Source organism: Anopheles bellator, chromosome 2, assembly GCF_943735745.2.
Source record: "Anopheles bellator chromosome 2, idAnoBellAS_SP24_06.2, whole genome shotgun sequence".
Classification (NCBI taxonomy): Eukaryota; Metazoa; Arthropoda; class Insecta; order Diptera; family Culicidae; genus Anopheles; species Anopheles bellator.
In genome coordinates this window covers 36,203,282-36,218,052 of record NC_071286.1, presented here as the reverse complement: position 1 = coordinate 36,218,052, position 14,771 = coordinate 36,203,282, and the positions used below count along the sequence as shown (strand labels likewise).

At 50.8% G+C, this 14,771-nt stretch overlaps 3 protein-coding genes and 2 non-coding genes across 5 annotated transcripts; 1 reads left to right on the top strand and 4 right to left on the bottom strand.

The window, feature by feature from the left end:
• Window positions 1-62: 62 nt before the first annotated feature.
• LOC131209916 (UPF0415 protein C7orf25 homolog) lies at window positions 63-1,485 on the bottom strand. Its single transcript, XM_058203075.1, has one exon. The coding sequence runs from the start codon at window positions 1,327-1,329 to the stop codon at window positions 154-156; it is 1,176 nt and encodes a 391-aa protein (XP_058059058.1). The 5' UTR covers window positions 1,330-1,485; the 3' UTR covers window positions 63-153.
• A 650-nt stretch (window positions 1,486-2,135) lies between these two features.
• Window positions 2,136-2,209, bottom strand: Trnan-guu (transfer RNA asparagine (anticodon GUU)). Its single transcript has one exon. It is a non-coding gene; the product is annotated as a tRNA-Asn (tRNA).
• Window positions 2,210-2,436: 227 nt separating this feature from the next.
• Window positions 2,437-2,508, top strand: Trnag-ucc (transfer RNA glycine (anticodon UCC)). Its single transcript has one exon. It is a non-coding gene; the product is annotated as a tRNA-Gly (tRNA).
• A 208-nt stretch (window positions 2,509-2,716) lies between these two features.
• On the bottom strand, window positions 2,717-13,595 carry LOC131207469 (uncharacterized). Its single transcript, XM_058200083.1, has 6 exons — window positions 13,590-13,595; window positions 13,529-13,554; window positions 12,215-12,320; window positions 11,607-11,951; window positions 3,200-10,082; window positions 2,717-3,126 (listed from the first exon to the last, which is right to left on the bottom strand). Exons 1-6 carry the CDS (start codon window positions 13,593-13,595, stop codon window positions 3,017-3,019), a joined length of 7,476 nt encoding a protein of 2,491 aa, XP_058056066.1. The 3' UTR covers window positions 2,717-3,016.
• On the bottom strand, window positions 13,443-14,655 carry LOC131212534 (uncharacterized). Its single transcript, XM_058206430.1, has 3 exons — window positions 14,407-14,655; window positions 14,272-14,331; window positions 13,443-14,201 (listed from the first exon to the last, which is right to left on the bottom strand). Exons 1-3 carry the CDS (start codon window positions 14,488-14,490, stop codon window positions 13,608-13,610), a joined length of 738 nt encoding a protein of 245 aa, XP_058062413.1. The 5' UTR covers window positions 14,491-14,655; the 3' UTR covers window positions 13,443-13,607.
• Between the last annotated feature and the right edge of the window lie 116 nt (window positions 14,656-14,771).

Sequence of the window (14,771 nt, the reverse complement as noted above, 5' to 3'; positions counted from 1 at the left end):
GATTTTATATACAAAATAAAAACGGGAAAGCGCGTAAAACGAACGTTTGACAATTTGCACTATTTTGACTTGTTTTATTTGTTCGTGTAAGCTTTTGATTCGTTTAGAGTGTAACATAAATTATTGCATCGTTGCTCCGTTTCGGCTTCCTGGTCATGTCGTTGCATCGTCCTCCGACAGCGGCCTGGCAGTGCGTTCCTTGTCCTCCGTGAGGGCGCGCGCATCGTGCAGGAGTACCGGCACATCGAGGCCCTGCATTTTCGCCGCCCGCGTAAACCCCTCGTTCGACGTGACGGTCACAGCGCGGTGATACAGCCCGAACGCGAACACCTGCAGGCTGCGCGGTCGTATCTTGCCGCCCAACTTGAGCGACTGGAGCTCCTTCGGTGCCTGCTCTAGCGGCACGTCGGGCAGTATTTGGATGCGCGTGAAGAGCTCGCGGGCGCGAACCTTCTCCTGCTCGCCGCCGAGGATCGTGAGAATGTCGTGAAACGAATCGTACGCCGTTTGGCAACAAATCAAGCGCCGGCCGGCGAACACTTGCTCCAGGATCGGTTTGACCGGTTTGCCCCGCTCCCAACGAGCCTGCTCGGTGAGCAACGGTTGCTTGAAGTCCCAGCGTGCCGATCCGTTGGTCATCGCGCTGCAGTAAGCGATCAGGGTGGTGACGTCAACATTTAGCAGCCGAATTTCCTCTTGCCAGTCCGAACCGGTTCCTTCCGCCGGCCGTTGGTCCTCGGTCGGCGACGGTTCATCCGCTACGATCACCACACGGATGCCGGTACGCTGCAGCTCCTCGATCAGCTCGTCGTCTAGCCGGCTCAGGAAGCGAAACACCACCGTTGGTGGGCGGAACATGTACGGGAAGGCGCTGGCCGCTTGCACGAACTCTTGCGCTTGCTCGAGAATCGATTTCGAACCATAGCTCGTGCGCCCGTAAACGGCATCGCTGAGCGACTTGGGGTTGCGAGCAATCACCTTGACCCACGTGGCACCACCATCGCACACGATGTCCACCCGCAGCGGGCAGGCTCGATCCTCGATCGGGAGGGGATAGTCGACGTGCTTCACGTCGGAACTGGCGAGTAAACAGTCGACCAAACACCCGAAGTGGGTCAGATTGCTGCAGAGGATGTGGTTGATTGTCACCGTACCGCTGGCCTTGACGCGGTTCAGAAACTTCAGTTCCTGGCTAATTTTCTTCCGTATCTTTTTCACGCCCTCGATCGCATCGCGAGGCGCCAGGTCGGCCAGTAGCTTCTCGCCGAGATCAATCTTTTGCTGCGCCAGAGTCGTCAGCTCCTCGTTGCTATACTCATTGCTTTGCATTGTTCTCTTACCTCGCGTTGGGGGCGCAGGCCACGCGTTCTTTTGTGGCTTCCCGTACTGTTTTGGCGCTGGGCAGGGTCATTAATGTTACCGTTCCAATTAATGTTCCAAGCTTCGTGTATTACTGCGGCAGTTCCTTTGGGATGAATTGGTCGTTTGTTTTGTTTAGCTATTCAATCGTCCAGGCACTTGACAGCAGTTCGTTGTCCGAGGTTGCTACAACAACGGGTGAGCGGAACATAACAATTCCGCGAACGAAGCACTAACACTTTTAATATCGTTTTTATCGGCAATCTCACAGCTTACGTTATCCAATGTAAGTCTAATCTTCTAATTTCTCTATGGAACAGTGAAATTGAAAAATAAAACACATAGAAAAAAAAAAAAAAAAAATTGAAAAATAAAACACATAAAATATAACACAACGCCGTCAGTTTGACAGTTTTCGATCAAGTAATAAACAATTCTCCGATTTTCATACCAATTCTCCGATTTTCATACCAATTCTCCGATTTTCATACCAATTCTCCGATTTTTGTTCTAATTCTCCGATTTTCATACCAATTCTCCGATTTTCCGAGGTTGCTTAGTTTGACAAATGTCACATATAGATGTGCTATAAACCAAGGTAATTAGGACGCTAACGGTTGCTACATTCCAACAGATGTCGTTTTGAAAACAGTTCACGGTTTTCCACAGATGCTTCAAATCGGTGTGGAGAACAATGAACAAAGTTTGACTAAAACATTGTGGTAAATTGTACCACATTCGAAATAGAAACATACAACAAAATAGAGCATTTACCCCGCCCCCGGGTGGGCTCGAACCACCAACCTTTCGGTTAACAGCCGAACGCGCTAACCAATTGCGCCACGGAGGCACACAGCACGGCCACCCCCACTGGACATACAGCAATATTTAATAGACAATTTTAAATTATTTATCATACTTACAGCTAAAGTTTTGGTTAAGGGCCTAACTCATCCCTTAGCCAAAAAGAGTGAACTGCATAGTTGATGCTGGAGAATTATTTTGACTTACACTATGAATTATGCCGTTTCAGCGTTTTCAATCGAAATACGAATAATCTTCCGCATCCACCGTAGTGCGTCGGTGGTGTAATGGTCAGCATAGTTGCCTTCCAAGCAGTTGATCCGGGTTCGATTCCCGGCCGACGCACGAGAATCCCTTTTTTTTACGACTGTGTCATCTCGCTCTGTGGATTTGTCTAATCTTGTAGTGTGTCCGTTTGGATTTGTTTATGAAAAGGGCCTAAACATTTCTTTTCAAAAAATTTAAGCAACACGTGAACTAATTCCAAACGTTTTGTACGTTTTTATTGTTTAAATTTAGCAATTGGCATATTGCTTACTTGCAATATAATGCATTCATCGTTAAAGAATTGTCCACTGATTAATTCCTACTCTTATACGTAACAAACCGAGGATGCGATCCGACGGTAATAAATGATAAAATTTATGTGGTCATAGGTTATCTTTTTTTCAAGAGTGACACCATCACCGTTGGAACGAATCAACTACTGACCAAACCATAAGTAAAGTGGCGTTTCCCTACTTTTCATTCTCAAGAAAAGGGTTAAAGCCCAACTTTTGAAGTTTAATTTTTACTGAATCGACGGTTTCTCGTTTCAGATGGAAAACTACTCACTCGGCCACCATGTGATGCATCATTTACTGAGCCGGCCGTCGACAGTGGAGAGACGTGTAGCTTTTTCCCCAGAGCCAGCGCTACCTTCGGTAACCTCTGTCTCTTCCTCTATCACTGCTGCTGGCGTCACTGAACGAAAGCAAAAGGATCGATTTTTAGGAACCAAACTTCAATACCGTCCCCATTTGTGAGAGCTACGAACCGTCTGAAAATTGTATCAGTTCCTCGGCATCCACAAACTGTTCTTCGATGATCATATCGTCCAGGGAATCGTCGGAGATCTGTTCCAGTTGATTGCTGGGAAAGCCATTTTCTTCACGGTTCTCTAACGGGCCACGGTTGTCCTGAGGCGGTAGCAATTCTTCACGCGCACTGGGTCCATCCTGCTCCATGGCTTCACCTGCCTGACTGTTGTCGGCTTCCATGACTCTTTCCTGCCCACCGAGCCCTTTCTTTTCCTTGTTCTCTTCCTTGGTGAGGTTCGGGTCGAGACGGATCCGTTTCGCGGCAGCATCAACGGGCGTTCGGTGTCGGTCCCGATCCGACTCCTTATTCTTAGCATCACCGTCGCCATTAGCTTTGCTCGACGGCAAACCCAGCTCCGATTGCTCCGTCTCCTGATTCGGCTCTTTCCACTTGCTCGTAACATCATTCGAACTTTGCCTAGAACAATCGTGCTCTGTGCCTTTTTCCTGTACTATCTTTCCAACTTCCGAAAGTGTCACATTGAAGTTACAGTGTGTTCGAGGACACTCGTAGATAACCTTCCCCGTCTGTGGCAAGTAACGCCGGTACAGCCGATGGTTCTGGTACTCAATAGACAACAACAGTTTCTGATCCGTTGCTAACAGATGGCAGGTGTCCGAATTTTGCTTCTTCGCTTCATCTTTGACGACGATGGTCTCTGATGGTGGCTGCTTCTCTTCTCCCTGAGCGTCCTCCTGTTCGAGAGGATGCGAGTGAGGGATTTTTTTGTACGGTTCAACGGACCCGTCCGCAGTCCGCACGATACCGGCACGGCAGGCATACTTTTGCCGTTTGCTGCATCGCCAGTGTTCCATCCCGTCATTGCGCATGTAGTAAAACCAAAAGCGATTCCCGGCGTGCCAAAGCGATCCCTCACCTTTCTTGTGCGACGATTTCACCTTGAAGAGCGATTTGGACGTCGAGCTGACGGAAGTGTTCGTAGCCGCGGCTGACGATTTTGCATTGGACGATTCTGCCGTCTTGACAGTGGATTCTTGTGCAATGTCCTCCGGCGGATGCGTGTGCTCCGCCTTGAGGCCCTTCAGAATCCGGCCGTCCGATAGTCGGTAAATGGAGGCCTCACAGCTGTGTTTGCGCCGGCAGAGCCACAGGACCGACCCGTTGTGACATTCGCGCCCAAACTCGTACCAGAACCCACCGTTCCGCAGTATTTTCGTGTGCGTTGTTGCCTTCGCCGAGTCCGCGGCGGGGGCCTTCGGTGGAGGTGCTTCGACGGCGCGCTCCGTCATCTCGGCGAATGACACGTGATCGTGAGCCCTCTCGCTGGGCGGGGCCGCACGACCGTTCGGTAGCAGTTCTTGCAACAAGTAGCACTTCCTCCCCTTCGACGTCAGTTCGTAGCAGTACCAAGAGATCGATCCGTCCGATTTCTGGCGAGGAGCCTGGTAGCGTTCTCCGCGGAACAGCAGCATCTTGCTCCCGTTTTTAGATTCAATGAACTTAAAATCCTTACAGCCGCGGCCAATGATCTTCACGTCCTTCATGTAGTCCGCAACCGGTGGATCGTGGTCGTGCACAAGTCGTAGCGGAACCTGCAGCCGTGCGGACGGAATCAGCAGCACGACGGACGCGCTGCACTTGGCAACCGCTTTCATGTGGCAACAGTACTTTTTGCTCCCGTCAGGCTGGTCGGCCTCGAACTCGTACAGGTGCTTATCGTGGATCAGGTAACGCTTGTGCGGCGCCATCTTGCCGAAAGTATATTTTTTGGTTACGACATGGCTTTCTCCAGCGTGGCCACTCACCCGATCGACCGCGCTGTCGGCCGCTTGGTCTCCCTCTTTATCATCCTCCAGGTCACTCGCTTGGTTACCTTCTTCCTTCTGATCATCGTCCCCCTCATCGCCCGCGAGCTCATCCGCTTGCTCACCCGCTTGCTCTTCCGCGGCTTCCTCAAGTTCCTCAACGTTGGTCGTAGCGCTGCATTCGTCCGCCGCCGGTGACGATTGTTTCGGCTGAGCCTCGTTCGGCACTGCTGGGCACTGCTCCGGCCGGTTGACCGACTGGCCGCTTTCAGTTTTCATAGCAGCGACATAGCTCACATCCGTCTCGGGATGATTGTGACACAAATCATTGCGCACGTAGAGCACCTTCGAAGGTTTTTCCAGATGCACCGACGCTAGACAACGTTGCTTGAACTGCAGTCGACAGCGGTACGTTATCGACCCATCCGCCAGCCGGCTATGCGTCCAATACTCGAATCCCTCATGCTGCAGCATGGTACCACGGAGTGTCGCGACGATCCGGTAATTTTTGCACGCACGCGCATCCAACTTCCACGAGCTGACTGTCCTTCTTTCTCGCCGCGGGGGTTCTAGTAGTGGTGCAGGTGTTTTCGGCTCCGGCGTGTCAGTCACGGCGAAGCTACCTTTCCGCTTCGAGCTCTCCGGAATGGGGTGCGAATGGCGCTCACCACGATGTGGGTACAGCTTTCCGTTCGGGCAAACCTTCACCTTCATCGGACAAGCATGGCTACCGTAACCGAGGCACCGATAGAACCCGGTTCCGTCCTTCCGCTGCCAGGTGCAGCAGTACCGGTATCCTTCGGAGACTACCGTCCTACCGTGTCGCCCCTCATACGTAAAGTTACGGGTTCCGTTTGATTCAAGCATCCGTCCCCTAGTTTTCGGTAGCGTCGGCGTCGGCCTGGCTTGGGGCGACGCAGGGCTTTGTTCCTTCGTTGGCTGTGTTTCGTCCCCATTGGTGCTGCCGGCGCTGGTGTTCAGCGAATTCTCAGCCGGATGATTGTGACGATGCTCATTCGTCCATAGCATCTCGCCAGTGGTTGCGATCCTTATCACGGCCGGGCATTTGCAGCGCTTGCGTTGCGCGCATCGCCACACGGATACTCCGTCGGTCAATGTGTACGCAAGATAGTATCGTCGATCGCGGTGGACGAGCGATTTCGTACCACCACGTCTCCGCATTATCCCGTATGTACCGAAGGCGGTGTACGTTTCACCTTCTCGGAGTTTTAGCGCACAAACGCTGGCGTCTTGATCCAGCTCCTCGAGCGGTGGAAACGTTCCTTGGGGCGCCTCGTGATCATGATTGTGCCGCATGCCATTGTGCCGATTGTCCACCAACTCCGTGCCGTTGTTACGGCAGTGCAGCATGCTACGACACTCGTCGGATTGGTATCGACAACAGCGCCAGTACTCGATGCCATCGTCCCTGGTTAGGGCGAGCCGGTAGACGTAGTTACGATACCGCAGAACGTTATTCGGCAGTTTCTGGAGCGCTTCCGGATCATCGCTGCCCGACGCGGACGCTGAGTTCTTCAAGCAGTCCTGGATGAATTCGTCCCACGATTGTTGGCCGTCTAACTGAAGCACTTTTATGTCTGGCGCGACGGCTACGTCGGTGGGAGCATGCGTATGTTCAGTATTGTTTTCGTTCACTAGCTCGCCGTGCGCGTTAACGTAGATGAGTACGGGGCAGCGCACTTTTGTTCCGCAGCACACCCAAGCCGTGACGCCATCCTCCTCACGGCGGCCTTTCAACAGGAACCTATTCTGTTGGTAAACGAGGGCCATGCTTCCGTTAGGTGTTCGGTACAGTTTGTAGGGATTTTCACGCTTTGTCACCGACACTCTCGGCGCCGCTTGTTGCCCTCCGACAGGCAGCACTGGGTCGTGGTTGTGATTACGCGAACTCTGTATTCTCATCTGGTTGCCCTGCACCACAACCTTCGCTCTGCCCATGCATACGTCGGAAGTGGCGCAAGCCCACAGTACCGTACCGTCTGACAGTGTCGTTTGCTTTCGATAACGGTACTGCTTCCAGCTAAGGATGTTCCCCTTAATCACCGCCTTTGCACTGTTCCACGGATCCTTTGGTCTCACCTGTGGCACTTCCGTTGCTGCCTCGCTTTCCACGGGACCACTTACCCGCACCGGAAGCACGGTTAACGGTTGGTGGTTGTGCCGAAAGCCAGCTCGCTTTGTCAAAGTACCATTGGCCAAGATTAGCACACTGGCCAGGCACGTGCCACCATTCATTGCGCAGCGCCAAACGCAACTCCCATCGACGCGTTTGGTGGGATTGCCGTACCGACAGCTGTCGTAGATGACGCATAGGCGATTGCACCGATTCATGCTGTAGTAATACTTTTTGTCTGGCGTCTGCTGTTGGATGCTGCGGTTCGCTGCTTGCTGCTGCGCGTAGTCTTCGCTGTCCTCCACCAGCCTTCCGTGGTTGTGATGAACGTTAACGACCTCGAGCCGATCGTCCGGGTGGATCCTGACCGATGCCTTGCACGTTTTGTTGTTCATCTGACACAGCCACACAACAGATCCGTTTGCGCGGGTACCTTGGAGCGAGTATCTGTAGCCTTGGAACAGAAGACTGTTCGTTTGGCGCCGGTTCTTCACCAACCGATAGCCCGCTTCCTCCTTCGACAGAAAGATCGGATCGTTGTCCGTTTTGGGATCGCCGTCTCCCACACCAAGCGACGTGTTGAGCAGCGAGCGCATCATCGCCTCCGGATCCGCGTCTTCGTTGATGCCTCCCGACAGATCGAACGTGTCGGTGCCAATTGCGCCCATGTCTAGCACTTCTTGTTGTTCATCCCTTACATTCTCCTCCTCCTCCTCCTCCTGTTCGCCATCTTCGTCCGCTGTTTCGCACTCCTGCTCCACATTATCCATATCGTTCGGTGGATGAATGTGTTCACTTAGGTCCGCTTTGGCGATCGTTTCGTTCGGGTACAGTATAATCCCGGCCCTACACTTTTTCGTAAAAAATGCACACCGCCACAGTGACGATTTGTCCACCCGTTCGCCCTTCTTCGTGTACCGATAACCAGCATGAATCAAACTGCTGCCATTCTTCATGTTCTTTACAAAGTACCACTCACTTTTGGCGAACGTTCGCTCGTCGATGGGGTACTCCTTCACGTCCGACAGTTCCGACGGTGGCCTAGTCCTAGGCATCCGTTGCAGCGGCAGCACATCGTCCTCTGATGGTTCGTGGTTGTGCGTTACGCTGGCGATCGTCGGAATGCTTCCGTTGGCTTCCATGTTGAACCAGGCGCCGCATGTTTTGTTGTTCATCTTACACAGCCACTTGATGGTCCCATCCAAACGAACCCGGTTTTTGCAGTACCGGTAGCCCCCGTGCTTTAGAGATTCGTAACCCTTGACGTTGTTTACTATACGGTACGAGTACCGGCGCTGCATTTCCATTGGGACGCAAGTCACGTGACCGACGGGGATGGGCCGTGGTTTTCTGATCTGTTTTCGACAGATGTCTTTCTGTCCAGCAACAGTCACTTTCAGGGCCGGGGTCTCTGTGTGCCGTCGTCGGTTCTCCTCGACCACACGATCCGGAATCGGCAGTTCCGAGGGCTTGTGAGGATGGTTCTGCGACTGCATCTCGTACACCTTGCCGTCCGCCGAAAGGACGACCGATTCCTTGCAGTTAGTAGACCTTCGGACACACCGCCATATGGTCGAACCGTCGCCCTTGGTGACCGTTTTCTGATACCGATGCCCATCGTAGATGAGCTGCTCTATGTTGTGCGCCATCTTCACTAGTCGGTAAGCGAACGTTCCTGATGGTTCAACTAGTATATTCGAACGGCGTTCCTGCAGGTGACCGTGCGAATGGTCTCCCAAGATCTCCACCAACCCACCTTGGTGTTGGACCGCAAGTACGCTACACTTGTCGTAGTTCCTCCGGCAGCGCCAAACGATTGCTCCGTCGTTCCGTTGATGTTCCTTTACGTACAGATGGCCGTCAAATAGGAGACGCAGCTTCTGGTTCACATTGCGCACAATTTGGAAGTTATAACCCTGGCGCAAAGTGCCCGGAGCACCACCCTTACTGGCCGCTCCACTGCTGCCTGCGGCGGGTTCTTGTGCAAATTCGCTATTGCCGGTGGTTGCCTGCAATTGCGCGGGATCGCTTTCTTCCATGTGCGTGCTCAAGTAGTCACTCAAGCTGATCTCTTCCGTCTCTTGCGCATCGCTTCCGACGGGCTCCACTTTCGGTGACTCTTCGCTCTCCGCATCATCGGCACCGGTCTCTTCTCCACCATTGTCATACTCGAGGTGCGACTTTAATTTCCTCCTTGGCGCCTTGCCAAGGTGCCGTTTGTGATTGTGGCTGCCAGTAATGCGGATCGTATTTCTCGGGGTGAGGAACAAACCTGCCGGGCAAGTGCCACCGTTCAAACGACACTTCCAGAACGACGTTCCATCCGTCCGGGCGTGCTTCTTACTGTACCGGTAACCGTCGTGGACTATTGACCTTCCATTTCTGACGTTTTTCACGTACCGAAAGTGGGTAGGTTTCCATACGTTCCGGGCCAACACAAATGGCTTCAGGAATTGCGATTTCGGTGTCGACTCACCGAGATACGCCAGCACTTCGGCGTCGGTAGCGTTCGGTTGCTGTTCTCGGCTGTGGTTATGGCGGATGCCGTTCGACACAATTTGACGGGCACGGTTTCGGTGCAGAGCAGCGTCGCAGTCAAATTTTCGGCACCGCCAGCCGGAAGCGTTGGCACCGGCATTGTTGGCGCAGCCGACATGATTCCCCGAGCCAGACGGTTTGCGTAGGTACAAGAATCCTTCCCGGAACAGGTACACCTGACCACTGGCACACTGGATGTGCCGGTGTTTCGCAACGGCATCACCGAAAGAGGTCTCAGGTGCAGTACTGAAAGCGTTCTCGATAATAGGCAACAGGGTGGGAGTGGCCGATTGCTTCTCAGTCGGAAGCGATTCTTCCTCGTTCCAGACATACATCGTGTCATCGATGTCTTCATCATCCGGTTCTTGCTTCACGCGAACAGCACAATGCGCTCCGCCCTCCTGCTGGTGAAAGGCCAGAAAATTGATCGTTACGGAGCCGCCCGAAAGATGTTTTGCGGAAAAGCCATACTTACATTGTTTTCGTTATTTTCATCGTTCTGTCCAAATCTATGGAAAATACTGGAGCTTTCCAACATCGGGTCCAATGGATGGCAACCTTCTGCTGGGTTCGAACGAGCATTATTCAGATGTTTCTTAAAAAAAGAGAAAACCATACCCGTCGAATTGATGCAATAAGATGAGCAGTAAGTAGTGCGTCCCTTTTTGCAGTTTGATTGCCAACGAATAAAATTCAAAGTGATTCAATTTGTAGTTTCCGAAACACGCCAAATGCCCAAACAATCAATTAAATTCAACTACGTCTTTTCGGCGCAACTGCCAAAATTCGGTCAACAAAATGTTTCCACGAACGAATCGTTCTGGAATGAAGACTTTAATCTTCTCGAACGGAAATTCATGACCATATGCACTCAAGTAACAGTACAATCTGCGACCAGAAAGAAGACCAGAAAAGACAGCGCAGCCATGAACAAGAACATGAAAAAATAACATGTTCAATCATTCCTGAAGGATTAGGTATTTTAGTCGATTACTCAAAATGAGAGATATAGTTTCTTTAAAAATGCCAAACAAAATATGCATGACATAGTTGCAGAGAGAGATCTGCGTCTAGAAAACGTCGATTCTATTTCCGAACAAATATGGAGCGAAACGTTTGGAGCTGGCCAATCTTGCATGGAACATGTTACTTGGTCAGCCCAATATCTGAATGGGCAGAGAATTCAAAGTAAACCTGAAGTTTATGACTCACAAAGCCAACATGGGGTATTTGCGCCGCGATATCCTGTCGATATATGGTGATTTATTCCTCCATTTTGTTGAAGTACCGCTGCTGGGTTCCATTTCTGGACCAGACCATTACGCGATCGAATTGTAGACGTCGCAATTCCTTGGGTGACGCTTTGACTTACGCCCGTAACGCTCTATATACAGTTCGGAACCAAGCCTCCTCTCTCGGACGTGGTTATCTCTTTTTCGGTTGTTGCTCTCGTCCATTTGTTGAGGTGTGTGCGTGCGAGCGAGCGAAACGTCAGGTCAACACATGGGCATCAAATGGCCGTGATGAATGCGTACAAAACGACGATGTATCCAACGAGAGTTGGACCACACATTTTTCTTACAAAGAGCCTATTTCCACGGGCTTTCTCCATAACTTCAGGAGGACTTGAACCCAGTCCCACTGTACCGCCGAACCCGAAATGTGGGCTTCATCAAAAGCGTATTTTTGTGAAAGCAATTGCTACCCGAAGTTATTGGCACAATCCCACTTCATTGCACGGGGAGTCTGTACACGTCAGGTCTTTCTCGTACGTTTTTGTCCCTGGCGTTCGTCGTGGTGGAAGCCGACGTATGCAAGTATCTGTAACCGCGCATGCTTTTCGTGTCACAGGGAGCTAAGCAGACTGTCTGCGGACCACATTGACAAGCGCTACTACTTGGTCCAGGTACAAAAATAGGACTTACCTCTTGCGAGATCGATGAATCCAGTAGCATAGCTGGGCCAGGAAGTGACTCCTCCCCCAATGCGGACTCTTCCAAACCGCTGTTCGTCTGGAACCGCACAGGATCTTCCTGATCGTCGTCAATATCGATGTCACAGTAGTCGTACTCAATATCCTGTTCCTGCTTAACATCATTCACCGGGATCAGCGTGGACCGAGAGGCTTCCATGCTTCGATTCACGCGGCGCTTCCAATTCCTCTGCAGTGCATCGTTGGTACGGCATTGTTCTCGAAACTGGTAGAACTCGTCTATTTTGCCCAAACACCCATAGCATATCAGGGCATCCGAATCGTCGTTGAACGAAATCTACCGTGGAGTAATCGAGAGCAGACAAGATACGAGGCTAATTACAATAAAAGGTAGCGGTATCCACGAAAAAGGTCTATTCAAAACGCCCTATCCCGATTTACGTAGGAAATTATCGCAATAATGGTACAAACGAAGGTACACCACACGGGTCGTTGTTACCCACAATCATTTCGATACGCGAGACAATAATCAATAGTTCCGATGTAGAAGTGCAAGATTGCATCGTATATCTGGTGTCACCCGCTAATATAAGCACCTACCTGTACAGTCGTGCATTCGAAAATTTTCCGTAAAAGAACCTCATCTTTGTAGCCGCCCGGAAACAACCCGCGTAGAGTAGTTTCATCGTGGCAGCACAGCCGGCAGCAACCGAATCTGTGACCATATTCACTTTCGGACGAGGCATAATTTTGGTTCGGGTTTTCCACCACGTCGGCCTGTTGCAGACCGCTAACCCGAAGGAGGCCGGCCATTTCGTTTATTGCTCTATTCTGTAATGCAGTCCAGTAACAGCTTTTGCCAGGTAAGTCACGAATTCTGGAGACTTCTATGGTACATGTTGGACTCTAGACCGACACTTCGAGAAAGCTATACTCGTCCGGAACACCTGCCCACAACGCGAGTTCAATTCACACTAGAGCGCAACCAACTCTCGCGATTAAGCCTTCCGTTCTCTTCAAACCCGCTGTTGAACACACCACTACAATCACGAAGAAACCAGCCGCTCCGGCGAACGTTCCCGATCGTGGCTATGTTTTGCTTTGCACCGGGAATGTTGTTGTTTTACATTGTTGAATTTGAAGATTTCCCGCAAACGCATCACCAACTTACAATCCATCTAAAAGGACTAAGAGGCGATTATCAACCAATTGATTCCACAGCACGGAACCAAGCTAGCCACGCAAGAAACACTTTTACGTCAGTCGAGGCCTACTGTCCGGGGCTTTCGGATTACGAAGAAACTTCATCCGTGTTCAGCCTGGCCGGTGCCGTTGTAGAGATGGAAAACCACTCACACACAATGTTTGGTCCTTATCGGAAGCTGTTAATCGCATTAATCTGAAGATGTGGATACGTCTTCAGAATGGTTGAAGACGTCTCCAACACTGGAGTTTTCACTTTGGAACTTCTTCACAGTGTACGACGAGATGGTAAACCACGACCAAGTAGCTGAAATCGAAGCTCATTCGTTAATGCAGGAACTAAACGCTCCCTAGCCATCCCATCTCTTCACTAGTTGTATTTTCTGCAATGGGAGCCTGCCATTTTCGTTTGTAACACGGTTTTAATACTGGCGAAGTTTCCCCGGCTGCATTCTCTGAACGTTTGCAGCTCTGGCTGCTTTTCTTTCTTTCCCTTTCACACATGAAGCATCCTTCAGATAACAAACTAACGTCAAGCGAGCTGCTATCCGTTTATGCTGCACGCTCGAAAAGCTCCGCTTACCTTCGGATGAAGGAAGTAAAAGTAAAAGTAGCTACATTTGAAAGTAATCGTTCATTAATTAACAATCTTCAGCATAACATTATACTCGCATATATTTTTAACAAAAGTTGAGTACCGCGTCAGATATTACCCTGTCTAGGCCAGATTGGCCAATCTAGGCATGCTAGATTGCCGCCAATGGGCACCGGCTGCCATCGTTCTACAAACCTATTGTACCAGTGGCGGAAGCCGCTTTGTAAGCAGGATTCGGTCCAACATCGTTGGCCACAGAGAAAGGGGCCAGATACGTGGCGGAAGTGTATGCTGCCATAAACCGATGCGTCGATCCTGGGCATAGCGTTCGGACTGTGCTAGCGAGCGATAGTACTGGCGAAGTCGCATTTCGTACTCGTCCTTGTGGATTTTCACGGGTTTCGGGACGGCGACGGTCAGTTTGGCGAAACCCAAACTTAGTAGAGCCTCCCCAATATCGATCGTTTTATTCGAGTCGGTCAGCAACACACGGCAATCTGCGTGTTTTGTGGTCCCGGGTCGTGCCACCATCGGTAGGAAGCATATTTCTTTTCCCGACACCACGGACTCTAGCCAGGAATAGCCGTTGGCATTGATTTCGATACCGTTCACCCTAATCGGTATGGTCTTATCCGACCAGAACAGTATATTCGCCGGGGGCCTATGCCGTACGATAAGCAATGGGCCGTACTGCAACGATGGCTCAATTTTCTTGACACAACCGTACTGGCGGACTTGGTTTCGAATGAAGTGTTGCGGTATGTCGGATGCTTGCCCAAAGCGTGTGAACTGTGGATTACAGGAAAGGTAGTGTAAAATGTGCCTGTAATCGAATGTGCCTGTTGTCGGTCTGTCTCACCGGGCGTATTTTTCTGTAAGCGATCACGAAAAGAACTCCCGACAGCGAGTAGCTAATGATCTGTAAGTAAAAGGCATCCCGGATAAAGTAACTGAGCCGTCGGTGCACTGTGGCGGTTATGCGAATCCTTCGTACCTCCACTCCCTTGGTGTCCTTTCGCATATATTCCGAAAATTGCTGGAACCAACTGGAACCACTGTTGTAATGTTGCTCGGGCATGGTGCTTGTGGTATTACTATTAGAAAACGATCGTAGGCAAAGGATTTTCGGGGTAAAGGTCAACCGTAACACCTTTGACGCAGTAGTTTGGATCAACCCAAAAAATACTTCGTTCGAATCGGATATTGAAAATCAACTGAACTTTTTTCCCCGATACGATACGGGAGAGAGAAAACTAACGGTACCGGTGACGGTGACAGACTCGTTTCATAACAAAGTGATGACGTCTTCGCACAGGAATTTTGACAGCTTGAAAACGAAGGATTTTTGAATGCGAATGC